Raw genomic sequence first — 26,736 nt, forward strand, 5'->3', positions numbered from 1 at the left:
CAGTGGACACTTAGGTTGCTTCCATGTCCTGGCTACTGTAAATAGAGCTGCAGTGAACATTGTGGTACATGACTCGTTTTGAATTATGGTTTTCTCAAGATATATGCCCAGTAGTGGGATTGCTGGGTCATATGGTAGTTCTATATTTAGTTTTCTAAGGAACCTCCATACTGTTCTCCATAGTGGCTGTATCAATTTACATTCCCACCAACAGTGCAGGAGGGTTCCCTTTTCTCCACATCCTCTCCAGCATTTATAGTTTGTAGATTTTTTGATGATAGCCATTCTGACCAGTGTGAGGTGATACCTCATTGGTTTCGATTTGTATTTCTCTAATAATTAGTGATGTTGAGCATCTTTCATGTGTTTGTTGGCAGTGTGTTTGCCTACTTTGCAGAAATGTCTATTTAGGTCTTCTGCCCATTTTTGGATTGGGTTGTTTGTTTTTTTGATATTGAGCTGCATGAGCTACTTGTGTATTTTGGAGATTAATCCTTTGTTGCCTCATTTGCAAATATTTTCTCCCATTCTGAGGGATGTCTTTTTGTCTTATTTATGGTTTCCTTTGCTGTGTAAAAGCTTTTAAGTTTCATTAGGCCCCATTTGTTTATTTTTTATTTTATGTCCATTTCTCTAGCAGAGGTGGAAAAGGATGGTGCTGTAATTTAAGTCATAGAGTTTTCTGCCTATGTTTTCCTCTAAGAGTTTTACAGTGTCTGTCCTTACATTTAGGTCTTTGATCCATTATGAGTTTATTTTTATGTATGGTGTTAGGAAGTGGTCTAATTTCATTCTTTTACATGTAGCTTTCCAATTTTAGATAAGATAGTCAGAGAAGGCGTCTCCGAGGAGGTAACATTTGAGCAGAGACATGAATGCTCCGGCAGAAAAGCATTTCATGCGGGGAAGCTAGTGAGTCCAGCAACCTTCAGTAGGGTTTAACTTAGAATATTTAAGGAAAATAACAAAATACAAGTTTATGAACAAGGTTGAAAAGAACAATGTTCAAATGGACTTTAAAACACTATGATTAACTAGAACATACGACCAGTTTTCTCACATGAGACAGTTCCAGGATTAGAGTGCTAAATCAAAGTTTAAGTTGCCAGGATTTAGGAATCTCTCACAGGAAGAATAGGATTGTTTCAAAATAAAAATGTTAAGTGTGAGTTTTACTGTTACTTAGTATTGGTTTTCAAAATATTGTAATGAAATAAGTGTTTTTTATTATTGGATGTAGTCTGATGTAGGCAAGAAGCGATATGTGTCAAAATAAATTGAATATGACTTAGTTTAAGAGTTGAAGAAGCAGTAATTTCTCACAATATAGTTTATGGACCTAGCATGCTCCTGCTGTGCCACTTTGCTGATACAGAATATAGTTTAATAACAGCAATTTTCACAAATGTTTTAATGCTATATATATGGTGTCTAGAGCATGTGAGAGTGTATGTGTGTACATATCATAGCACATACAGTAGGATGAGAAATTGAAGGTCTGCACAACAAAATACCTGAGATTGAATTCAGAGAACTAGTCAACATGTCAAAAGAAAATACAGGAGAAACTATGAACTGGACATTGTATCCCATAACTGAACTGATGAGAAAGAATTGGAAAATTGCCAGCTTTTTAACCTTTTAGAAATAACAGTGTGTGTAGTTAGTACAGGAGATCATATTCTTAGAGCAGTTTTGTTCCATATTCAAATATGTCAGCACACTTAGTGCAATTCAAAGTATTTTAGAAATAAAACATCTGAGGTTAAAAATTAGAGAACTTCTTTACAATGTCATAAAAACAAAAGTAGTTTAAGAGAGTTTTTAGATTTTCCAAGAGTTTATCAAACCCAGTTTCTATTATGGTATAGTCTAGCTGAGTAGGATATATTTAATTTAGGATATCCAAAATGTAAAGATAGTAACAGGAATTTGTTGTGGTATGTTATCTTCTACCATACGAACTCCTTTGAGTAGGTTTTTTTTTTTGTCAGAAAGTCTGATTATTTATGGGAGTCAAGTTTTGCTCTTTTTTACCTTCCTGATCTATAAAAACGGTTTTGCTAGAGAAAGAGTAGGAGAATGCTTTTTTTTTTCTTTTTTGGGGAGAGGGGCTGGTGGAAGATTGCTAAGAGGTATATAAAAAAAGCTCAGAAAGTTTCATAGTCCTCATTAAACGAGTTCAGTAGTCCTCATTAAACCATTAGTTTTCAGACACTGGACAATAGGCAGTGCCTGAGAAAAGGAAAAATATCAAGGTGAGTCCTGCAGTTCTCCATTTTACTCCCTGGAGGAAGATTCCAGGCTACAGCAGTGGGAAGAGGAAATCAAACAGAATCCAACAGTCTTGCTGAGTTGAGGAGACAAAGAATAGGATTCAGAGAAGCCAAGGGTAGGTCAAATTTGCAGGGCAAAAAAGAGGGAACACAAAGATCTGTAGAGGGGTTCCTCAGGTTTTTTGGCTGAATACTGATCTGTGCATGTGTGAGAGGAAACTTAACTTGAGACCAGGAAGGAATCGCGAAAGGAGTAGGCTGAATAATTCCTGAAACTTACACAAAGCTGGGAGTAGTTCTTCTTTCAGCCAACCAAAGTGGAAAGATGTCATAATAAATGGCATTGTGTAGAGTACTCAGAAAGGTATTGTGTTGGTGAGGCTAGATTAACCGTGGGCTAAAGGCTATTCTGGACCTGCTTTAGCAAAGCTTAAAAGCAGCGCTGGAAAAGTATCAAACTGATAACAGTTTGACTTCACTGCTTACCAGAGCAAAGTCCAACATTCTTTAAAGGAATACAACAAAATCTAGCACCTCAAAATGTGAACTTCATAATGTCTGGCATCAAAGCAAAAATTGCTAAGCATGAAAAGAAGCAGGGAACTATATTCTATAACCAGGAGTAAAATTCATCAGTAGAAACAACAGAGCTGGAAATACAGAGATGATGGAGTTAACAAACGAAGGTATTAAAATGGCTGTTGTAAATATGTTCCATAGCTCAAAAATATAGATGAATATGATGAGAGGAGAAATGAAAGATATAAAAAAGAAAAAAAAAGAAATTCCGGAGCTGAAAAATACAATATCTGAAATGAAAAATACACTGGATGGGATTAACAGCAGATTATTCACTGCAAAATAAAAAAATCAGTGAATTTGCAGACATGGAAACAATCGAAAATGAAGATCAGAGGGTATATAGCTTCTATTTAGGGTATAGAGATCTGCAACACATGCCATTTTCACTCTTTATGATGAGAAAAAATGAAAAGGCCCAATAAAGTACAAAACTCTTTTTTGAGTCCATCAGGGAGCTGAAATTACATGGCAATCATGTGACCTAAATTCCAAGGAGAAATGGTACACATGAACTGTACTACCTGTGGCAAAGCATGGGAGAATAAGGTCTCACAACACAAGCAGGTAAGAGGAATCAGTGAAAACTTTAAAGTTCAACAGAAGCCCAATTGTTAGCAGGAGGTCAAGGGTTGGCAACATATCAGTTTGAAATAACTGGGAGCATCTAACAAAAGAACAGTTCATAAGGGGATTTCACACTCATTCTCAAACTTTTCCTCCTCAAACCTTCACTGAGTACTCACAAGGAAGATTGGGGTTAGGGCAGGAGACTGAAGAAGATTCCCATTGATAATACAGGCTTGCAGGTGCTGATCATCTATCATTATGGGCAAAGCAGGAAATGCATGCCAGCTTCCCGGGATCCTAGGTACTTAAGCTGCTTTAGATGGGGCAACAAAGCCTCTTGGCCAAAGGACATAAGCTAAGACATGTTGTGATTGGGGGAGGACAGAAAACTCATCTTAGACCTAAGAACCTACACTAAGTACAGGTCTCCTGCCTATCAGAGAGGGGTAAAAACACCAACCCAAGATCAACTTTAAATATGAAGTAGAGTTTTGTTCTTATAGGGAGGAAAGGTGAAGGAAAGGAAAGCAACAGCAGTCTACCACTGGAGGAGGGGCAAAAGCATGGAGAGACACCCCCACTCTGGAGCACAGGTTTATAGGATCTGTTAAAAGCTGAGGATGAAAAACTAACACTCAGAAAAGTCCTACAGCAGCCCAGCCATATGCCAAGCACTAGGCAAAAGCAGCCAATCACTGAAGGGAGTTGAAGCTTCTGGTCAACTAAAGATAACCAAAGCAACAGCAATCATACCCAGCTGAACTCCGGATTAGATTGACTAATTGCCTTACTCTGGAATAGGCACACTCATTTCCAGGCCTAAATGCTATTTACCTCAGTACCTGCTCTTCTACACGTAACATCCTGCATTCAGTCAAAATTATGATTCATGAACATAGGGGAAAAAAACACATTGTCAAGAGGTAAAATAATCAATAGAATGAGACCTAAAGATGACTGAGATGTTGGAACTATCAGACAAGGACTTTAAAGTAACTCTGGTTAACATTTTAAAGGATCTCATGGAAAAAGGTGCACAACATGCACAAATAAATGGAAAATTTTTAGCAGGTAGATGGAGGTAGTAACAGTCAAATTGAAATGTTGGAAATAAAAGACACGATATCAGAGATGAAGAATTCTTTCAGGCTGTCAATAGACAACACAGTTGCAGAAGAAATCAGTAAGTTTGAATACAGTTAACAGAACTCCAAACTGAAACAGAAAGAGAAAAAAGTGATAAAAGATCTATAGGACAGGGCTTCCCTGGTGAGGCAGTGGTTGAGAGTCCGCCTGCCGATGCAGGAGACACAGGTTCGTGCCCCAGTCCGGGAAGATCCCACATGCTGCGGAGCAGCTGGTCCCGTTAGCCATGGCCGCTGAGCCTGCGCATCCGGAGCCTGTGCTCCACAACAGGAGAGGCCACAACGGTGAGAGGCCCGTGTACCGCAAAAAAAAAAAAAAAAAAAAATCTATGGGACAATGTCAAACAGTCTAATATGTTTGTGATTGAAGTCTCAGATGGAGAAGGAGAGAGAAAATAAATCATAGATATAAGATTTTAAAAAACAAAACACACACACACACACACACACACACACACACACACCCCTAGAAGTATATTCCAACTGCTGAAAACCAGCAATGAAGAGAAGATCTTGAAGGCAGCCAGAGGCAGAAAAACCATGTGTATACAGAGCAATAAAAATAAACTACAGCAGACTTCTTATTAGAAAAGTTGCAAGCATGAAGATGATAGAGTGACATCTCTAAAGTGTTAAAAAAAAAAAAAAACCCTGTCAACCCAGCATTATGTATACATTGAAAATAGATATTTTTTCAGTAAGGACAAGGTAAAAACTTTTTCAGATACATGAAAAGCTGAGAGAATCAATTCCCAGCAGACTTACGCTACAGTAACTATTAAAGTTCTTTAGGCATAGAGAATGTGACACCAGGCAGAAACTTGGATCTACACCAGTTTTTTCTATAAAGGACCAAACATCATGTATTTTAGGGTTTGTAGGTCAGACAGTCTCTGTCACAACCACTCATCTCTGCCTTTGTAGCACAACAGCAACCATAGATGATCGCTTTATTCCAGTAAAACTTTATTTACAAAATCTGGAAGTAGGCCAGCTTTGGTTCATGGGTTATAGTATGCCAACCCCTGATATATGCAAAGAAATGAGGGCTCCAGAAATGGTAAAAATGGAAGTAAATATAGAAGACATATGTTTCCTCATTTTTAATCATACTATAAAATAACTGTAGGTCTAAGCAAAAATAGTAACACTGTATGTGGGGTATATAAAATATGTAAAAGCAAAAGGCATGACAACAATAACCCAAAGGATTGGAGGGAGGATTTTGGAAGTATACTTTCATAAGTTTCCTATGCTATTACCTTATTACTTGAAAGTAGACCCTTTTAGCTAAAGATATATATTATAAATTGAGGGCAAACACTAAAAAAAAAAAAAGTCGATAGTAGAGACTAAATGGAGTACTTGATCCAAAAGCAGACTGAAAAAGAAATAAAGAACAGATGAGACAAATTGAAAACATCTAACAAAAATGATAGATTTAAATCTGACCATATCAATAATCACATTAAATGTAAATAGTCAAAACAGAGAAAAAAGAGATTGGAAAAAAAAGTTTTGACTTTTTTATTCTCTATTTTCTAGTGATTTTTGCACTTATTTTAAAGAATAGGTTCTTCCCTATGTGAAAATGTTTAAGTAGTGAACATCACATTTGTTTATACAGTGTGGTAAACCTCCTCACAATGTAACAATGCTAATTCCTCCTTTTTACCTAATAAGGATGGTCTGCCCCCCTGTCCCCCATGAGCTTCAGATAACAACCAAAGGTATCTTGAACCAATGGCTTAGAACTATCAGACCCAAGGTAATCTCCCATAACCATTTTTCCCAACTCCTGGAAAAAAAAGGAATAAGCAAGTAAAGGATTACATGCAAACCTGTCTACCCTGTTTCCTCTATGTTATAGAATCTCCAACTCTGTTAAAATTCACTTTAGGTTGTCCTTTTATGCTTTCATTTCTTTTTTAATTCTTTACCACCTTTTTCATGCTTTGCATGCTTTTTTTGGTAAATATCTTTATTTCAGTTGTGAACAGAAGCTTAATTGTTTGTGGCCCAGTGTACAGATTGTGCTAGAGATATACCCATTCATTAATGCTAAGGGAAGAGTGAAGCCATTAGCTTTTAATGAATTTTAATGAAATGAAAGGCATAAAGAATTTTAAAAACTTTGAAAGTATCCACAAGTTCTCTTTAAATTATTTCCCTGGAGTCTACCTACTTCTTCTCTATTTAAGACTTTTTCCTCAAGCACTGATGTTCAAGCACAGGATACACATTCATGGATTTTCCAGTCAGTGCATTTTTCTTTAAAATAATAACTAATATTTAATTAGCCCTTATCTTGTGTTTTTCCCTATTTTAAGCACTTTGTATATTAATACATTTTAACCTCACAAAAACCCAGTGAGGTAAAACTCTTATTATCCCATTGTAGCACTGAGGCAACTAAGGGACAGAGAGGTTAGGTAATAATGTTAGTAAGAAGTGGAGTGGGAATTTAAACCCAGTTAGTCTGCATCCAGAGTCAGAGTCACTGTTTTTAACCACTGCCCCATGCCTCCTCTCTGACTTTATTATTACAATTTTTTCTTTACTTCCTTTATTCTTTAATTTCTTCCTTTGTTTCTCCCTTCAACAAATATTTTACACAGACATACTTTAATTTGATTTGCCATTTATAATGAGTTGGGTTGTAAAAAAAAAAAAAAAAAAAACTCATTTTGAGCAGTTTGACTCACAAATGAACTCTGGATTATAACCCACTGAGAATTAAAGGCAAGCCTTTACCTGTTTTCAAACTACAGAGGTCAGATGGCAGTAAATTGCAGTATTGGAGGCCACTCAGTGAAAACTGAATGTGTCATATTCTACCCTCAGAGTTCCCATCACATAGCAAGAACCTTATTTAAATCTTAGTAGACCATAATGGGGATTTAAGGCTTTCTTTTGGGCTTTCTCCATCTGTTTCAAGAAAACAGAATAGAATAGTCTCCTTCATTTGCTCCACATCTCTACATTTTCTGTGGTGTACCAAATGTGTTTACCTTCCTACATTGTATCGGTGAAGGGTGTTACGCCCCAGTGAAAAACCTTATTACCATTTAGAGTTTTTCTTTTTTTTTCTTTTTTTTTTTTTTTTTCCAGTACGTGGGCCTCTCAGTGTTGTGGCCCCTCCCGTTGTGGAGCACAGGCTCCGGACGCACAGGCTCAGCGGCCATGGCTCACAGGCCCAGTCGCTCCGCGGCATGTGGAATCTTCCCGGACCGGGGCACGAACCCATGTTCCCTGCATCGGCAGGCGGACTCTCAACCACTGCGCCACCAGGGAAGCCCTAGGGTTTTTCTTAATTTTAGTAGAATGAAGTCTTAATAATTCTGAGTATATTAACTTCGGTTTCTATATTCAACATGCCATATTCATGGTTTAAATATCTCAAAATGTATTAAACAGATGTTATGAACTGCCTATATACTTCATTTTTATTTTTTTATTTATATTTTTATATATAAATTTATTTATTTTTGGCTGCGTTGGGTCTTCGTTGCTGCGCACGGGCTTTCTCTAGTTGCAGCGAGCGGGGGGCTACTCTTCGTTGCGGTGCGCAGGCTTCTCATTGCGGTGGCTTCTCTTGTTGCAGAGCACGGGCTCTAGGCGCGTGGGCTTCAGTAGTTGTGGCTCGCGGGCTCTAGAGCACAGGCTCAGTCGCTGTGGCACACGCACTTAGTTGCTCTGCGACATGTTGGGATCCTCCCGGACCAGGGCTCGAACCCGTGTCCCCTGAATTGGCAGGCAGATTCTTAACCACTGAGCCACTAGGGAAGCCCTATACTTCATTTTATAACCGTACGTCATCATTATTCCAAAAATCTCTACATTTTTTAGCAGCCTGTCTTCTTCTTTTAGTACCAGGAGTGCCCAAATTTACATCTGTCAGAAGAGGGTAACTGATTAATAGCAAAATAGATGAGGATGTCAATTTCATAGGATAAAAAACAGGAAGAGATCATCCAGTCCAAACTTGCCCCACCCCACCCCATTCTTTAGGTAAAGAAACTGAGGCCCTGGGAAGTTTAATGATTTATGCATGTCACACTGCTAATTCACACAGAGACAGGAATAGACCCTCCTAGCTCTCTTTCCATGCTTGTTTCACTACCCTGTTTCTGATCAGATAGTTGGTGAATGGTGACAGTTCCATTGACTAGGTCCTTTTTTTCTATTCCAGTTCTCGCTGTCAAGGGAAACTAGCTAATTAACAATCATTTATTATCTGCTATTTTAGAGCATAGTTCTCTTAAACTGTCTCTCTGCCTCCATGTGGCTGTATGCCATAGATACAGCCTTGGACTAGAATCTGTTCCTGGCATGCAAACAACACAAGTCTTGAATTCCAGTCCAGTGTTCTCTAAACAAGTGGCATCTGCCTTCTGGTCCCTGGATGCCATAAAAAAACAGACTCAGACAGTGACCTTGCCTGATTAAGGTCACGGTTTAAATTAAAACAGCCAAAATACAGAAAGATGTGAGAAAATCATGGGAATTAACAATAATGAGCTTCATGTTCTGTTTATCATTGTATGATACAAGAAATTTCTGAGAGAAAACATTCATACAAGGATTTGATGAAAGCAGAGACAGTATGTCAGAAGTAGATTATTTAAGTGTATGATTACCAAGATAGTTTGATAACAATGCTACTATCTCTTCCCCCGGCCCAGTTTTTTGGTGATGTGATTTTTACCTGATTTTCTTTTTTTCTTTATTTTTGGGGTAAGAAGAGCAGACAAGATTGAGGTGTGTTGAAGGATTGGCTCAGTAGGATTGGCTAGAAAGTTGTAAAGCATCAATTGAATTATTTCAAATCCTTTTTTATTTAAGATGGCATAAACATTAAGATACAAAAGTTACCTGATTATTTTTAGAGAACACATGTTCACCATGTTTTCTCCTGAAATGCAGCCAAAGATGAAGAGATAATTCCTAGTTCTATAATTTGTTGAATTGCTGTAAAAATGAAATATGTCTTTGTTTCTAAGTTTTAAACAACATAAGGTTGGGGAAATGAGAAAACACACTTAAATTCTGAATCTGAGGCAAAGCAACAATGCAGTACAGATGTGAATATGTTTTCAGGTACAATTTAGAAAAGCAATTATTAAGTGAAATGTCTGAGAGAAGTGTTTAGATTTTGATCTACCTGTAATGAATACCTTGGTATGGATTCTGTATATGGCACAATTGGACCATGAAATGGTCCAGAAAGTTTTGATAAATGACTAAAATTGATCAAATGTGTTTTCTTATTCTACTCTGTTCATTCATCCCTAATTTCTACCTACCTACTTACCTCACCATCTCATATTGAATCCTGCATTTTAGTATTCTCTCTGAGCATTCCAGTGCCTGAAAGGCAAACTGTTTTGTATGCACCTTCTCATCCTCGTCTGTCTGTTTATATTTAATTTGTGAATCTGATTTTTAGGAGGAGGGATGGAGAGAATTGGGAAGGGTAGCTGGATTGGTGAATGTTTGCACCCTGGACTGCTTCATCTCAGGTTTTAGTCTCAAGTCATTTCTGAAGTCTCTTCAAATTGCCCAGGTCTGACTGTGTGTTCTTATCAAGGATAATGAGATCCTTTATTGGTGCCGTAGCAATTCTGCAGGATTGATTGGGAAGATGCTTATAGCTCTGATGCCTGTCACAGGAAGTTGGTGCAAAGTTAAGATGGAATAAGTGATGAGATAAAGACTGGGTTAGAAAACTGATTACAACTGGGAACTTGCTAATCACTGACCTCTGTAGGGATCCTCTGGTTTATCACTAATCTCACTCACGCTTGGCATTTTCCTGTGCTGCTGCCTCATCATTCATAGCTGTGTGAGTAATCTGGCACAGAGTGAACAAGAGGAGGGCATAGAGAGTCCAGCAGCTGTGCTTGTTGGCACTAGATATTTAAATATCTTCAATGTAGCCAGCAGCGTGCTTGGCACAAATGTTAGCCAATAATATTTAAATAAATTGTTGTGAAGAAAATAGGCAAGCATTTATGTTTAAAACCCTCCCTCTCTTTCCTTCCCTTAAAAAAAGGAAATCTGTTAGTTTGAGTTCCTTTTTAGATTATTTTTCCTGTAAGTTTGAACAGGTTGCTACCAGAATGAAGACTGTAGTTCTGATATTTAGCATCGTCCTAGGTTCTTTCAGACAAGAATTTCCAACTACTTTATAAGCATTATTAAATTGTACAGGCCTATAAAAAGAAATGAAACTGAGTTATTTGTAATGAGGTGGATAGACCTGGAGTCTGTCATACAGAGTGAAGTAAGTCAGAAGGAGAAAAACAAATACCGTATGCTAACACATATATATGGAATCTAAGAAAAAAAAATGCCATGAAGAGATTAGTGGTAGGACGGGAATAAAACACAGACCTACTAGAGCATGGACTTGAGGACTGAGGTACATGTTACTGAGTTGGTTTTCCTAAAAGAGTGAGTGGGGCCATTGATGTCAAGTGACTTGTAACTTGCCCAGTTCACTCAGTGAGAGAAATGCAAGAGCCAAGACATGAATCCAGTGATCAGAATTCCTAAGTCTCTGCTTAGATATACTCAGTGGCATTACAGATTTCCACACTTGTAGGATAGTATTTTATGTTTCTCCAAGTGGTTACTGTGATTCAAATTATATGAAACCTTCGGTAGTGTTCACCCACAAAAAGGGAGGGAAAGCTTCTTTATAAGTAAACAGGATTAAGTAATTAATGAGTTTTCAGAGATACCCAAGGGGGAGGAGGATATTCTCATAAAACTGTGATCAAATTTAGATTTGTGCCCAAATATTTAGATTTGCCTATGTAAGGATTTTATATTGTTTCTCTGAAAACTAATATAGAAAAGCTCCATGATTTATATATTGAAATATTTCATTTTGAATCATGGTAATGTTGATCTAGGTAATTTTTGAAACATCCAGGAATTCTCTTTCTAAGTTATTTAAGCCTTTATCTTTTGAGAAAAACAGTCTCATGCTGCTCGTTTAGAATATAGTGATGCAGTTTTTTATTTAATACATTTTGAGTTTGAATGTAAATCAATATGCCTGAATGAACATTGAAATAATACTGGCTTTCAGACAAATAGGGAAACTATTTGTTCTAATTTGTGCTGTTACTCATAAAGTCAACAGTTATTTCTTGAGTAATATCTACTCATTGAAATTACTAAATTTTGCTGGAAATTTTCAAGTATTCACTGGACTGCTGTGGAAATAAATGCTGAGCCAGCTACATCTTCCATAATATCTTTTTCTCTGGTCATTCCCTCATGAAAACATTTTGCATTGGTAGGAAAAGAGCACATACAGCTAAGAGGGTATTATAGGGCAGGTTTCTCCAGCCAGTAGATTGAGATCTACAGGAGATCTTGAAAATTTATTGTCATATCTCACAGCTTCCTTCAGTCACTCCTTGGTATTAACAGGATATCTAGTAGGATGAAGAATACAGCTAGCAGTGCAACCAGCATTGTAAGTAAAGCACCTTTCACAGTGCCTCGCACGTAATAGCTAGTCAGCAAATTCCGACAGCAACCTCAAGTCTTTGAGAGTGAAGAAGAGGCAGTGGAAGCGTCCTGCACTGCTGTGTACCCTAAGGAAGGTTCAGCAAAGCAGCTGGAGAGTTCGTGAGCCAAAGTTGGTCAACAAAGTAATGCCATATCTCCCGGGAAGGGGTGTGCTTTACTTTTCCCACCATACTCTGTCAAATGTGTTGAAAGCAAGTGGGCCTCAGTACAAAAGCAGTCATGGATTCTAGAGCACAGCATCTGGAGCAGTTCCCCAAAGGAACTGACTTCAGGGAGTTAGTTACATTCCCCCAAGTAGGAGTTCTGCAAGGTGTGTTCTCATGGCTGGCACAGTAATTAATTTTTTTAAAATTGTTTTAAACATATACAGACAAACAAATCCCTGCATTGGCCACACAAAACAATCTCTCAGGATGTCATTATGTAACCTCTGATCTTGTTCAACTTGTTTATTCTTATAGATTAGGAAACTGAGGCCCAGAAAGATATGATAAGAATAAATACTTTTATAACAGGCACTTGAAGTAAGAGTAACATCATCATGCGCCCTTTGTGAGAACTGAAACTGGTTACACTGTGAGTCTAACCAGCATAACTGCCCATGTTCTCATTATACCCAGAGCCAACCTCTGGAGTAGTTGGGCTTTGCTGCCAATTATTTTTGGAACGATTTGTCATCATTCCCTCTTTCAGCTGGAATATGTTTCACATGCAGTGCTAAATCAGTTGATTGGTAGAGGCTGCTTGGAGGGCTCCATAGAGAAAAAATTTTATACTGTATTTGGGATCCACTAAATGTCTATGTATATGATTAGAATATAAGAATTGTGTCCTAAACCTCCAATGGAAAATAATGCAGTATAGTATGCCGTTAAGAATTTGGTGTCAGATAGCCCTACATTCTAGTCTTTCAGCTACTTAGTCTGTGACCTTGGGCAAATTATTTTTCCTCATTAGTGAAATGGGGATTTAATAGTACATACCTCAGTGGGTCAGGGCAATTAAAGCCATCACTAGCTTTCATGTGGATTATTTTAGTAAGTCTTCTAATTGGTCTTCCTGCTTTCATACTTGTTCCCCCATAATTTATTCTCCACACAGCAGCCACAGTGATACTTTTAAGATGTGGATCATCTTTTCAATAAAACAGTACTGAAGTCAATTGGATATCCCTATGGGAAAAAGTTGTACCTTGACCCCCTACCAACATACACAAAAACCAAATTCAGATTTAAGTGTGTGAAAGATTAAGCTTTTAGAAGAAAACATAGAAAAATAGATTTGTAACCTTCGAACAGGCAGAGATTCTTAAAACAGTGCACACACCAAAGAATGTTAACCATAAAGGGGAAAATGCACAAATTGGACTGTTAAAATGAAGAATTTATGTTTATCAAAAGACACCATTGGGCTTCCCTGGTGGTGCAGTGGTTGAGAGTCCGCCTGCCAATGCAGGGGACACGGGTTCGTGCCCCGGTCCGGGAAGATCCCACATGCCGCGGAGCGGCTGTGCCCGTGAGCCATGGCCACTGAGCCTGCGTGTCCGGAGCCTGTGCTCCACAACGGGAGGAAAGATCCCACATGCCGCGGAGCGGCTGTGCCCGTGAGCCATGGCCACTGAGCCTGCGTGTCCGGAGCCTGTGCTCCACAACGGGAAAGGCCACAGCAGTGAGAGACCCGCGTACCGCAAAAGAAAAAGAAGAAAAAAAAATACATGGACTCCTACAAATCAGCAAGTAAATGACAAATAATCCAATAGGAAAAAAGTGAGCAAAAAATGTGAATAACCCTTTCACCATAAAATACCTGAATGTTCAATAAACATGAACTCATTGTGATTCACCAGTAGTAACTTGGCTGCTAAAAATGTCTATTAAGTCTCCTACTGCATTAATAAATAGATTTGCAACAAAAGAGCTAATCATTACACAAATCTCTTTACTAATAAGAATAGCTGGAATGTTATATAATATTCTGCAGTTTTTATTTTACTGTTGGAAATTCTATTTTCTGAGAGTTCTCCCTCACCATCCCTACACTTTGGCTTTTTAGTGTTATTCTTAAAATGTGGGTGATACAAAGTAGAAGGCAATCATCAGTGGACCTATTTTTGGTGAGACTCTGCGTTCAAAGTAGTACTGCTTTGGGTGGGAGTTGGACTAGGTAACCTCTGAAGTCTCATTGAAAATGAGTCTTTCATCCTGGGAAAGGCCATTTGGTCTTACTTGGTATTTATAATTACTCAGAAATGATGTAGGGGTCCTTTAATTCACCTGCACTTCAAGAAGTTTCCAAAATTGGAGTTTACTTTTACCCTGCTTATAATCTGAACCCTTACAACCAGGGTTCCCAAAATTGGGTGTGGTACATTCCACCAACATAAATGACCTGCCAAGAGGATTCCTGTCATTTCGACTCTTTCCTCCACTCCTCTGGGAGTGGACATGCCTTCAATTTTTGAGGTGAAGTAAGCGTTAGAAATTTCTGGTCATGTTCTTCCTACCCCTCTTTTCTGGGGCTTCCAAGTATTTAGCATAAATTCAGATAGGTTAGGGTAGCGTGATGAATCAAAGATGAAATTTAAAATAATTTTATTTAAGGAAATGAAATCCTGCATTTACGTTTAGAAAAATCACTTATATAAGTACAGGATACGATGACTTGGTTTCTGTGGTTCAATTTTTTTTTTTTAGTCTAATTTGTGCCCCAAAAGGTAGTATGACTGTTAAAATTTTTAAAAGCCAGTATATTCTTGACGGCACTTATGGAGTAATAAAATGCAGATAGAGTTGTAAAGGAAGGCAGGTTTCCATGTTTCTCTTCTTTTGTGTCTTCTTACATTTCCTTTTCTCTTTGCCATTTTGTGTTTTTAGTCCTTATTTTCTATCCCCTTCTTTTTCTTTTGCCAATTAGGGGAAAAGGGCATTTAATTGCTTTTGAAAAAAAATCAGTGAGCTATCTCTATCAGATGAAAGATGGGATCCTCTTTATATTTGGTTCTCACCACACTAGAAACTTCCAAGACTAGCTAGATTCTCACTGTTTAGGCCTTGGGCAAAGGAAGCCTGTTCAGCTCTGACCTTAGAGTTTACTCAGGTGTTTGATCAACTTGTCCCAATCAGTGCATATCCGTTTTATCCTTGAGACTGTTCTCACAGCCTTGGGATGGCATGATCTGGGTCTAAATGAAAACCAATTTGACAACTCTTAAGCTGTACGTAGGGCAGAATACAGCTTATCTCTCAGACCACTTTTGTTTGAAAATTACTTGCCTTAAAAGGCTGTATTGGGCTTCCCTGGTGGAGCAGTGGTTGAGAATCCGCCTGCCGATGCAGGGGACGTGGGTTCGTGCCCCGGTCCGGGAGGATCCCACATGCCATGGAGCGGCTGGGCCCATGAGCCATGGCCACTGAGCCTGTGCGTCCGGAGCCTGTGCTCCACAATGGGAGAGGCCACAACAGTGAGAGGCCCGTGTTCTGCAAAAAACAAACAAACAAACAAACAAAAAAAGGCTGTATTGTTCTCACATGGGCCACCTACTCAGAAGACCCATCTTCTGTGAAATGGTGGGTAGTGTCATCTCCACCTTTAGTATGATCAGAAGGTGCCTATTACTCCATTCAGGTTTGAATAGGGGTCCCCTTCCTTGTTCAGTAGGCCTTATGGATTGTGTCAGCCCCAGGCAATTGTCTATCCACTATTCCGGAACCACCCACAGTGCGTTTTGGATCTGAACCTCAAGACACCTGACCTTAATTGTGAAACTTGTTTTTCATCCAAGTAGGGTATAAACTTTTCTACTTGTTGACACCTATTAAGGGCACAGGCTTGGGTCTTCATCTCATAACCCCACCATCTGTCAGATTGACTAACCCATAAATGTTTGATGGAATTTATCAAACTCAGATTCTTCCATCTAGTCAACTCTTGGATATTTGTGATTGGGTTGGGGAGGAATGGGTTGGCAAGGAATGGGAATGAACTGTGCCTGTCAATCCTCAGCCTCAACTTGACTGTTTATTGTGTCCTATGCCAGAAGAATGTAGGTAAAATTATCTTTTGAAGAGTTTTTTATAGACTAATATTAACATTAGTTTGTATTTTTGGAGCTTAGGCAAGCAATGGAGAGTTGCAACTTACTGTTGTAACATGTATGTTTTTGCTACAGAACAAGATAACTTAGAATTCTTTTTTTTAATTCCAAGAAAATTTGTTATAGTAATGACTGCCTCTAATAGTTCATACATCTTATACAAACAACTGGGTAAAATAATTTCTTGAATCAGTAATTTGCTATTTCTTGAACAATTGTTATAAATCCTGTCCAAATTAGTCAAACTCATCTGTCGTATCTTGAGCATTTCTCAGTTTGGGGTCAGAAAATACTGAGTCTGATTAATGTAAACCATGTAAGTCTAGGTACTTAAAATACTTCTGCATACAAAATACTTATTTTATGAAATACGTGTTTGGCTTGATATACAAATATGTATATAAACGTATATCTTTCAATACATGTTGCTCTTCTCCTAGTGTTGAGGTTCTTAGGGTGGAGTCCAGAGACTCCCAGAATGGAAGGAAAATCAGTGAACTTGGACAGGGAAAAAATTGTCATTTTTATTTTTCCAGTCTCCAAGTAAAATTCAGCCTTTCCTTCAATTTTGAATGAGGATAGCAAAACAGTCCTGATAGTGTCTATGATTTTTGTCACTAATAGAACAGATATTCTCATAGCATAATACAGTTGTTGCAGATATCTTTAAACTGTCATTTATGATTTGAAATTACCATTGTTAATAGGCCTGGTTCTAGATCTTATTATTTAATGTGTTAATTAAAAAGCACATATAATATTACTACGCAGCAAATTTCTTTAACATTTCACAATAACATACCAGTTTACTTTACAGTACTACATATTTTGCTTTATACTTTTAAAAACATTATTGTGAAGACTGCCAGAGGCCCAGGATGCATACGCGCCCACACACAAATAAAACCCCTCTGCTAGAATGTCCCAGTAAACTTTTTATAATATTTTTTCCTAGGTGTTTCAAGGGAAATTAGATACATTTAAGTTACTAATAGTTGTTAAATTGTATTCAACTGATGTTTACTGTTAAAATTATCCACATACTGTAATTTATGTATAATATTTATGTAAAAGTAGTAATCCCATAATACAGTAGTCAGAAGCTTTTCTTATTTGTCAGACACCTAAGATTAAATAAAAAGACATAGGATTCATTTTAATTCATGAAAAGAGTTCTTGTGAAAAGTAATTTTTTTTTTTTTTTTTTTTTGTGGTATGCAGGCCTCCCTCAGCTGTGGCCTCTCCCGTTGCGGAGCACAGGCTCCGGACGCGCAGGCCCAGCGGCCATGGCTCACGGGCCCAGCCGCTCCGCGGCATGTGGGATCCTCCCAGACCGGGGCGCGAACCCGGTTCCCCTGCATCGGCAGGCGGACGCGCAACCACTGCGCGGGAAGCCCCGCGCCCACTTTTCGGGAAGCCCCGAAAAGTAATTTTGAAAGAATTAAAGATTATTGTCTTTTAAATCTCAGACTGAGTATGCATTATTATATTTCAGGAGTACCCAGACTTCTAAGTCCCTAAGAAATAAATAGTTCCTAACAAATTAAAGGTGAAATTAAAATGTATTTACATTTTGGAATCTCATTTGAATTAGGTTCATTGTCATTTTAAAAACAAGCTACCAACTTTCCATTTCAGAAGGAACGTTTACTTTGAAATATTTCGAGCTTATATTAAATGAGTTTTCATTCTCTCTGGTTTGAATATCCTCTGTGAAAAGAAGAAGTTTAGAAATTTTAATAGGCACAGGAAGTAAGTTTTAAAACTTGACGTTTTCTTAAACAGTCTATCTCATGGGTAGCCTCCACACAGATATTTAAATTAAGTTTGTATTTGAAATCTGTACTTTATTAAAAAACAGACCTAATATTGACCTCTCACTCTGTTCCCTTTTCCACATCAACAATTAAAAAAAAAAAAAAAGATTCCTTACTAGTATATTTGAGTGAAAGTATAATAGTTGTTGCTTAGTTTCAAGTCTTTACTGGTTGTTTGAGGTAATGTTTCAGGAAGAATTTACAAGGTAAAAAGGATTTGGTGAGTATTTCGACTATTAATAAGTTGATAGTGTATTGTGAATGACAACTGATTGGCATAGTCTTTTTTTTTAAACTTTATGGTTTTGGTTTAAAATGTTACTGTCTCCCAATTCTGTCCTGCCCAAGTGTATGAGACATGATTTGTTGTTTTTTCTTTTCATAAATTTATTTATTTTGTTTCATTTTATTTTTGGCTGCGTTGGGTCTTTGTTGTTGCATGCGGGCTTTCTCTAGTTGTGGCGAGCAGGGGCTGCTCTTCATTGTGGTGTGCAGGCTTCTCATTGCAGTGGCTTCTCTTGTTGCAGAGCACTTGCTCTAGGCACACAGGCTTCAGTAGTTGTGGTGCACAGGCTCAGTAGTTGTGGCTCGTGGGCTCTAGAGCACAGGCTCAGTAGTTGTGGTGCACAGGCTGAGTTGCTCCGCGGCATGTGGGATCTTCCCGGACCAGGGTTCGAACCCGTGTCCCCTGCATTGGCAGGCAGATTCTTAACCACTGTGCCAGCAGGGAAGCTCCATGGTTTGTCTTTGAAGGCAACATTTTCCTAAAATTAAAGACATATACTGAGAATGATTTTTAACATCTCATAGACTTGTTTAATGTAGTTGATTAATAAAGTACTGCCTGCAAAACATAGATGTGGGCTGTTCTTTATTTTTGCCCAGTGATCTGTCTGCCTGTTATGGTGTGTTGGCATATCCCTTCAGTCTCTTCCATATTCTTGGTCTGGCAGGGAGGGGTGTGTGTCAGAATTGCAAATGCATAATCCTTTAAGGATTTCGTGAAGCCACATTCCAAGAGTTGAAGTGTAGAATCTAAAACTGTGAGATATGTGAAGGATATAGTTAAAGAGTTAGAAATGTTTTTCTTTTTAATTTCATATGTATATTTTGCAAATTAAAATTCTTTACGTAGAACATACTACTTGGTGGTGATAATGTGAGGCAACTAGACCACATTAATTAACGTGTTCTCATAAATCAGCATTTTTATGTGTTGGCATTGCTTCACCTGAAATAGGTGCTTCATCAGGAACAGACAGTAAGTGCTTCTTAACACATATGCTATAATATCCTAATGGGCTCAGAAATTATTCTCTTAATTATTAAAGTGTTTTCTAATAACTAGCTTTGTTATTACAAGAATTATTTTGTATATCTAAAGGTTCAGTAGATGCCAAGTTCAGAGCTGTAAGATTTCTACATCAGTTGGCCAGTTGAATACATCAGTGGGGTGCATACATCAATGAAAATGATAGAATATTAGTACATATGTCTCTATAAGTTTTTTTTTAATTATGCATCCTATCAGTAAACAATTTTGAGCATCCCATCTATGTGTGCAGTTTTTTAAATTAATAAACTATACATTTTTATATAATCACAAGCTGATATCTCAGTGTATAGTACACAATTACGGTGACTTCATATAGCCTCAGTAATTTTAAATATTTTGGATAACTTGTCAGATTTAATTACATTGTGTTTTTTTTACCCTGAAATGAAGAAAAAGAATTAGCTCTGCCATTGTCATTTTTACTTGTATCTCTGTCTTTGATATTAACATCAAACTGTGATCCTTGCAGAAATCTTTTTAAGCAACATGTCTATTTGTGAAAGACTGTTTAGTTTAAAACTATATACTATTTGAAAATTGGCTTTACTGAACTTACTTAAACTCATGTGTATTGAAAAGCAAACGAGTAAGAACACTGCTGTCAATTGTCAGCACTGTGAGACACCTGCTCTCCCTCTAGAGCTGGCCTATACCATTTCTGATACTTAGCCATCAGCTTTTGAACTGTAAATATAGTCTCAACAGGAATTCTTATACATTTCGGGGAAGAGTATAAATTGGCATGACAACTTCAGAGAAAGGTAGTACTTATGAAGTTGAAAGTGTGCATTGTTTAACCCAGCAGTTCCACTTCTTTGTGTCTATCCTGGAGAAACTATTATGTGTGTATAGGACGTGCAAGGATATTTGTTTAAGCATTATTCATGATAACTAGAAAGAAAAGCAGAAACTGTTTTTCTAATTTTCAGTAGGAGAATAGATCAACTGTGGTTTTATTTGAATAATGGGACATTTTATAGCAGTAAAAAATGAATGAACTAGGTGTTTACTTTTAACATATATCTCAGGATATATACCATGTAATCCCATCTGTTTAAATGTATTAAACACAAATAGTAATGTATATTGTTTGAATACATGAATATGTACTAAAAGATTCAAAATATACATGGGAATCATATACCAGTTTTATGTTAGTGGTTACCTTGTGGTCTGGGGTGAGATGTGAACTGTATCTTTACTGTTTCAATTTCTCAGAGAGAGAAGGAAAGGGGAGAGTGTTCAATCTGAAGCAAATATGGGAAAACATTCTCACTTGTGGGTATATGAATCATACTATTGGCTCTATAGATATCCATTCTTTTGATTTTTTTTTTCATTATTTCACATGACTGGAACGGTAGTAAGCTTTTTAAGTCTTATTTATTGGATTTTTGTCTTCTTGTTTCTCGTTTGTTCTCTGTACTTCCATGAATGGTCTAGAAGTTGAACTGACTGTGTGTCAGTAAATGAGGATTTTTATATGGAGCTATTTTCTTTGTTTTACAGGAAAAACGTCAGAGAGAGGCTCATTTTCCCTGTACAGCAGAGATACTGGATTACCAGGCTGTCAAGTAAGTTAATAAATAACAAAAGCAGTGAGATAATTTTTAAACACATACATAAAGACTTTAACAGAGGAGGTAGAAATTTATCCAATTTATTTCACCATTATTTGTGCATTTAATTTTTGACTAAATGTGGTGGGTTTTTAGTAATTAAACATATTTTCTTTTTTTCTGCTCCTGTGCTTAAACTGGTTTCCCTTCCACAGTTCACCAAAGAATTTCATAACTCACCTCCATTTTAACTGGAGGCAAAGTAGCAGTTAGCTTCCTACCCTCTTCCAAAATGCTTATTTCTGAAAATGAGGTTTGTTTATTTCCTCATGAAAAGAACAGTGTTGCTGATAGAGTACAAGAAGAACATAAAATTGCTCTGTGTAGCTTGACCATCCTATGTTAAACTTACTAATGTTGGAAGTACTTTCATTTCAACCTGTTACCAAACTCAGGTCTGGCTGCTTGCTGCTTGAAAATCAATACCTGAGGGGCAGGTGTTGGTAGAAAGGAAGATTGCTTTTAATCAGACAGCTGGCAATCTGGGGAAAAGGCAGACTTGTGTCCCCCCAAAACCAACTCCGAAGATTCTGCTCAGCCAAGACAGTTTTTAAAGGGGAAAAAAGAGGAAGTAATCTCAGTTAATCATTGAGATAAGGGATCAGAGTCATTGCCATCCCCAACTGCATGTAGTCTTGTTGACTTCTTGTGATCTTTCTTTAGATGCTGTCTTGTTCACAAGTTTGTTCACACAGTTTGTTCAAGAGATTACTAAAGGGGAAACTAGGGGAGAGGTCTGGTCATCTGTTAATTACTTATTCTTCATTTCTTCTTCTCTGATCTATGGGAAGAACTAACAGGTTAGGCAAGGTATTGTGTCATCAAATGATCTGAAAACTGCTTGGGCCAGAGATGACCAGACCATGGCGAGTGCCTGGTTTAAGGGTAGTTATAATATAGCTTTGCTAAAGTGACAGGACACAAGGGGTTTCCTGTTGAGGGCGGTTTCTTGCAAAGTGCTGCTTGCAAATCTACATCCAAGTTTTTGAGCCTTCTACAGTCTCTTTGACTTGGAATCCTTCACCTCTTGCATATTCCTTAGCATGTTACATTTGTACTAATGGCCATTTTCTCTGCTTCTTTCCCCACATCTTTACACTGAGAATCTAAACACTCAGTTTGCCAGATTCCCATCAGTATCAAGCCAAAAAGCATACAAAGGAAAGGCAGAATATATTAAATTAGTTTTCTGCTGTCTGCATGCCTTTCATGAGACCCACCCTAATTTTAGACATAGGCGCTTAACTGTCATATTAACAATATTACTTCATTTAATACCTATCCCATAATTATGCCTTTCAGAATCAGAATACCTAGGTTCAAATCCCATCTCTGTGAGACGTGTGGTTCTAAGACAAGTCATTTAACCTTAAATCCCATCTCTGTATTGACTTCTTCATTTGAAAAATAGAATTAGCAATTTTTTCCCACATACTTTGTAAGTCTCTGAAGGCTAAACTGCATGTATACTTGAAAGGGAAAGTATTTTACAAAATGAATGCATATTTTTAAATGTTTCGATTCATATAACCCACCAAAAAAAGCTATTCTGCGTCCTTAATATTATTTTTAAGAAACCAAAAAGATTGAGAACCCCTGGTCTAATGTTAAAACAACTGCTGAACTTGAGGAAAAAAAACTATTGTAAGGTCTTTGAAATTACAGCTGCAGCTGTTAAATTATTTTAATGCTTATATTAATTAATGAGTTTTCACTTAACATTTTTTATACTCCCTTGGCAAAGGTGTTGCTATTTAGTTAGAATCAGTGATAAGCTCCATTTATGTAATTCTCCAATTTTGCAAAGATGAATCTTAACAGTTTTTACCACTGATTAGTATGTGTTTATACCAGATTTAATTCTCATATCAAAACATTTATTCAAACCTAGATGCATAGCATTCTAATAATAATTGTTATCATTTACTGAGCACTAACTAAGCCAGGCATTGAATACACATTTAATCTGCCCACCCTCCTTTTTTTTTGGCCATACCCACAGCCCATGGGATCTTAGTTCCCCGACCAGGGATTGAACCCAGGCCCTCAGCAGTGAAAGCCCAGAATCCTAACCAGTAGGCCACCAGGGAACTCCCACATTTACTCCTTTTAACAGCACCCATTTTGCAGGTTAGAAAATGAGTGTTCTCCAGAGGTATCAGTAATTTGCTCAATGCCGTACATATAGCAAGTGGTAAACCTTCTAAACTCATGCTTGATGTTTTTAACCTTGATGTAATTATACTGCAGGTAAGAATCCCTTACTTCCCTCTCATTTTAATTTGTTTGGTCAAGGAGGGGCCTGAGAATTTCTATTTTTAACAAGTACCCCAGGTGATTTTAATTCACATCAGCTGGGAATTATGCTTTGAGAAACCCAGTTCCTCTGTATACTCCAAATACAAGCACATATGGAGTATTAGAAAAGAAGAAACTGTAAGATTGCTTTTTAATTATTTATCACATGTTGGAGAGATCACGCAGGCCTAAGGAAAAGAGAACAAGGTTACGGGAATGTATGAAATATAAATAACAGTATTCCTGTATACAAGAAGATTTATAGGTATTCAAGTCAGGGAAAGATTTGTTTTTGAAGAATTCTTGGAAGCAATGCATGAGCCCCAAAGAGAAAGCCCAAAATTCAGCACAGATGAGAGACGATTATACTACAACAAGGATAAATAACATCAATGAAGACCAGAGGGCTCTTAAAATAAGTGAAAGTATTCCATACTGTGAAAGGAACAATGGCTTTGCTATTTATTACTGTTACTTAGCTCTGGCTATGCTGTAGTTGCCAGGAGAAGTTATGGTGGTTCACACCAGCTGATCTGAGGCCTAAGTAGTAAACCCAGGAAATTCAAGAGTTTAAAAAGATGTACCACTCCCATTCAAAGAAAAACCTGTATTCCAAACTGTATTTATTATAATGGGTCAGAGGAGAAAAAAATACACCAAAACAATTAATAATTGGCTGCCATTTTATCTTACCTATTCACAAGCAACATAATAATCTTAACCACACAATGATAATAGAAGAAAATATAAATAGTGACTACAAAATTATATCCAAACACCACTTTGAAATCATTTTTCTTCAACAGAATCCCCCAAGGAACATTTAACTCTGCTATTAATGTACATAAAATGCTGCTGACATACTGCAAAATTCAGGCTAATTTAATAATGCCTGATGGGCCTTACTTCATGTTAAGATGATGTAATAATATGTTGCTAAATGAGTCTCCTCATATTACCTTCACAGCAATGGCATAACTGATGAGCCATTAAAAGGAAACTGGTGTAGCAGTGTTACTGGAAACATTGATAGATCATTCTGCAATTGAATTTTTTTTGGTTCAACACAGAGCATAGAAGCCAGCATCTTCAGTAACAATAGGTATGGGGGGAGGGATAAATTGGGAGGTTGGGATTGACGTATACACACTACTATATATAAAACAGATAACTAATAAGGACCTACTACTGTATAGCACAGGGGACTCTACTCAGTACTGTAATGCCCTATATGGGAAAAAATCTAAAAATGAGTGGGTATATGTATATGTATAACTGATTCACTTTGCTGTACAGCAGAAACTAACACAACGTTGTAAAGCAACTAGACTCCAATAAAAATTTAAAAAAACAAAAACACAGAACCGGATGAAAGTAAGATAGTGCGGAGTCTGACCTCCAACAGACCCGAGTCTCATTCTACGCTGATTTTACTACATTAGCAAACTAAATGACACACCTACCCCAACGGCCATGACCAGAAGGCATAGATCAAAAAGGGACAGCAACCCAAGTGTCCATCAACAGATGAATGGATAAAGAAGATGTGGCACGAGTGGGTATATGTATATGTATAACTGATTCACTTTGCTGTACAGCAGAAACTAATACAGCACTGTAAATCAACTATACTCCAATAAAAATTAATTCTAAAAAAATAAGAATAATATTAACTATCCAAAAAAAAACCCCAATAGGTATAATACTTTAATAACTGTCACCATGAAGTAAAAAATCCTTTTATGATTATGACAGTTTGTCATTGCTGCCTCTTAAACAAGTGTTTATTCAAATTTGTCTAAGTTTTTCTCAAAGTCTTCAGCCTAGAAGAGGCAGGGTCTTGTTTTTTCCCCAAGGGACTTAATTTTCATCAGAGTTAAGATATTATACCCTTGAAAAAAATAACAGTTAACTTTAAAAACTCAGTTAACTGTTACTTGGAAATTTACCCATACCATTTGCTTCTTTACCATCCTCTTTTTCCATTACAGTCAATCTCATTATATACAGACATTTGATAATGATAAAATGATAAAAGTCAATACATAAGGAAGATAAAACAATTATAAATGTGTATACACCTAATAACAGAGCTTCAAAATAAATGAAACAAAAATCGGTATAATTAAAGAGAGAGATAAATTCGCAGTCATAGTTGAAGATCTGAATACCTCTCTTAGCAGTTGACAGAATAACTAGACAAAAATTTAATGAAGACAAAGAACTAAATGAACCATATAAACTACCGTGACCTAACTGATACTTACAAAATTCTATTCCCAACAACTGTGAAGATATAAACCCCTTTCAAGGGTACATGTTACACTCAACAGGATTGAACAATGTGCTCATCTTTAAATCAGTGTCAATAAACTGAAAAGGTTTAAAGTCATACAAAGTATTTTTTCTGACCACAAACGAATTAAATTAGAAGTCAGTGAGTTACCTAGAAAAACACCGAATATTTGGAAATGAAAGGGCTGTTTCATTTAGACATGGCCTATCTAAATAACCCATGGTTTTGAAAAGAAATCAGAAGGGAATTTAGAAAATATTTCTAACTAAATTATAATGAAATATGATATAGCAAAATTTGTTGGTGCAATTAAAGCAGTGCCTTGGAGAAAATGTGTAGCTCTAAATGCTTGTATTAAAAAAGAAGATCTACAATGCATGACCTGAGGTTCTGCCCTATGAAGCTAGAAAAAGAAGCACAAAATAAGTGGAAAGGAGAAAGCAGTACAAATAAGAGCAGGAATCAGTGTAATATTACACAAATAATAGAAAAAGCTAATAAAGCCAGAATTTGATTATTTGGAAAGACCCATAAAATTAATAAGTCCTAGCTAGACTAATTAAAACAAAGGGGGAGAGAGAAAGAGGGGAAAGAACACCAATTACCAATATCTGAAATGGAAGAGAGGTTATCACTGTAAATCATATATACATTAAAAGAATAATAAGGAAGTGTTGGGAATAACTTAATAAATTTGACAACTTTGGTGAAATAAGCAAATTTCTTGAATATTACTTACCAAAAGGGGACAAGATGAAACAGAGTTTGAATAGCTCTATATCTATTAATACAAGTAAATTCATTTCAAAAGCTTTTTCACAAAGAAAGCTTGACTGTCATATGGTTTCATTGGTGAATTCTTTTAAATGCTTATAGGGAAAAATAATACCAATCTTACGCAAACTATTTTAGAAAATAGAGGAGGAGGGAACACTTTGCAACTCATTTTACAAGGTGAGCAACACCCTGATCCTCAAAATGCACATGGGGTTTGTACCAAAAGTGAAAGTTTGGCTTAACTGTTGAAAATCAGCCAGTGTAGTTCAACACATTAACAGACTTACGAAGAAAAACATTTTCAAAAATGTAGAAAAAGTATTCAACAAAATCAAATATCCATGATAAAACCTCTCAACAAACTCAGCATAGAAAGCAGCTT

General features: G+C 37.0%; 1 protein-coding gene across 9 annotated transcripts in view; it reads left to right on the forward strand.

The window, feature by feature from the left end:
- The window catches only part of TCF12 (transcription factor 12), a 399,044-nt gene that overhangs the window by 248,091 nt on the left and 124,217 nt on the right, over positions 1-26,736 (forward strand). For all 9 annotated transcript variants that reach the window (XM_055087985.1, XM_028496359.2, XM_055087984.1 and 6 more), the window contains one exon: positions 20,874-20,938. In XM_055087985.1, coding sequence (XP_054943960.1) covers positions 20,874-20,938 — 65 coding nt within the window. The remainder of the gene's footprint in view (positions 1-20,873; positions 20,939-26,736) is intronic.

Source organism: Physeter macrocephalus, chromosome 11 (assembly GCF_002837175.3).
Source record: "Physeter macrocephalus isolate SW-GA chromosome 11, ASM283717v5, whole genome shotgun sequence".
NCBI classification, from domain to species: domain Eukaryota; kingdom Metazoa; phylum Chordata; class Mammalia; order Artiodactyla; family Physeteridae; genus Physeter; species Physeter macrocephalus.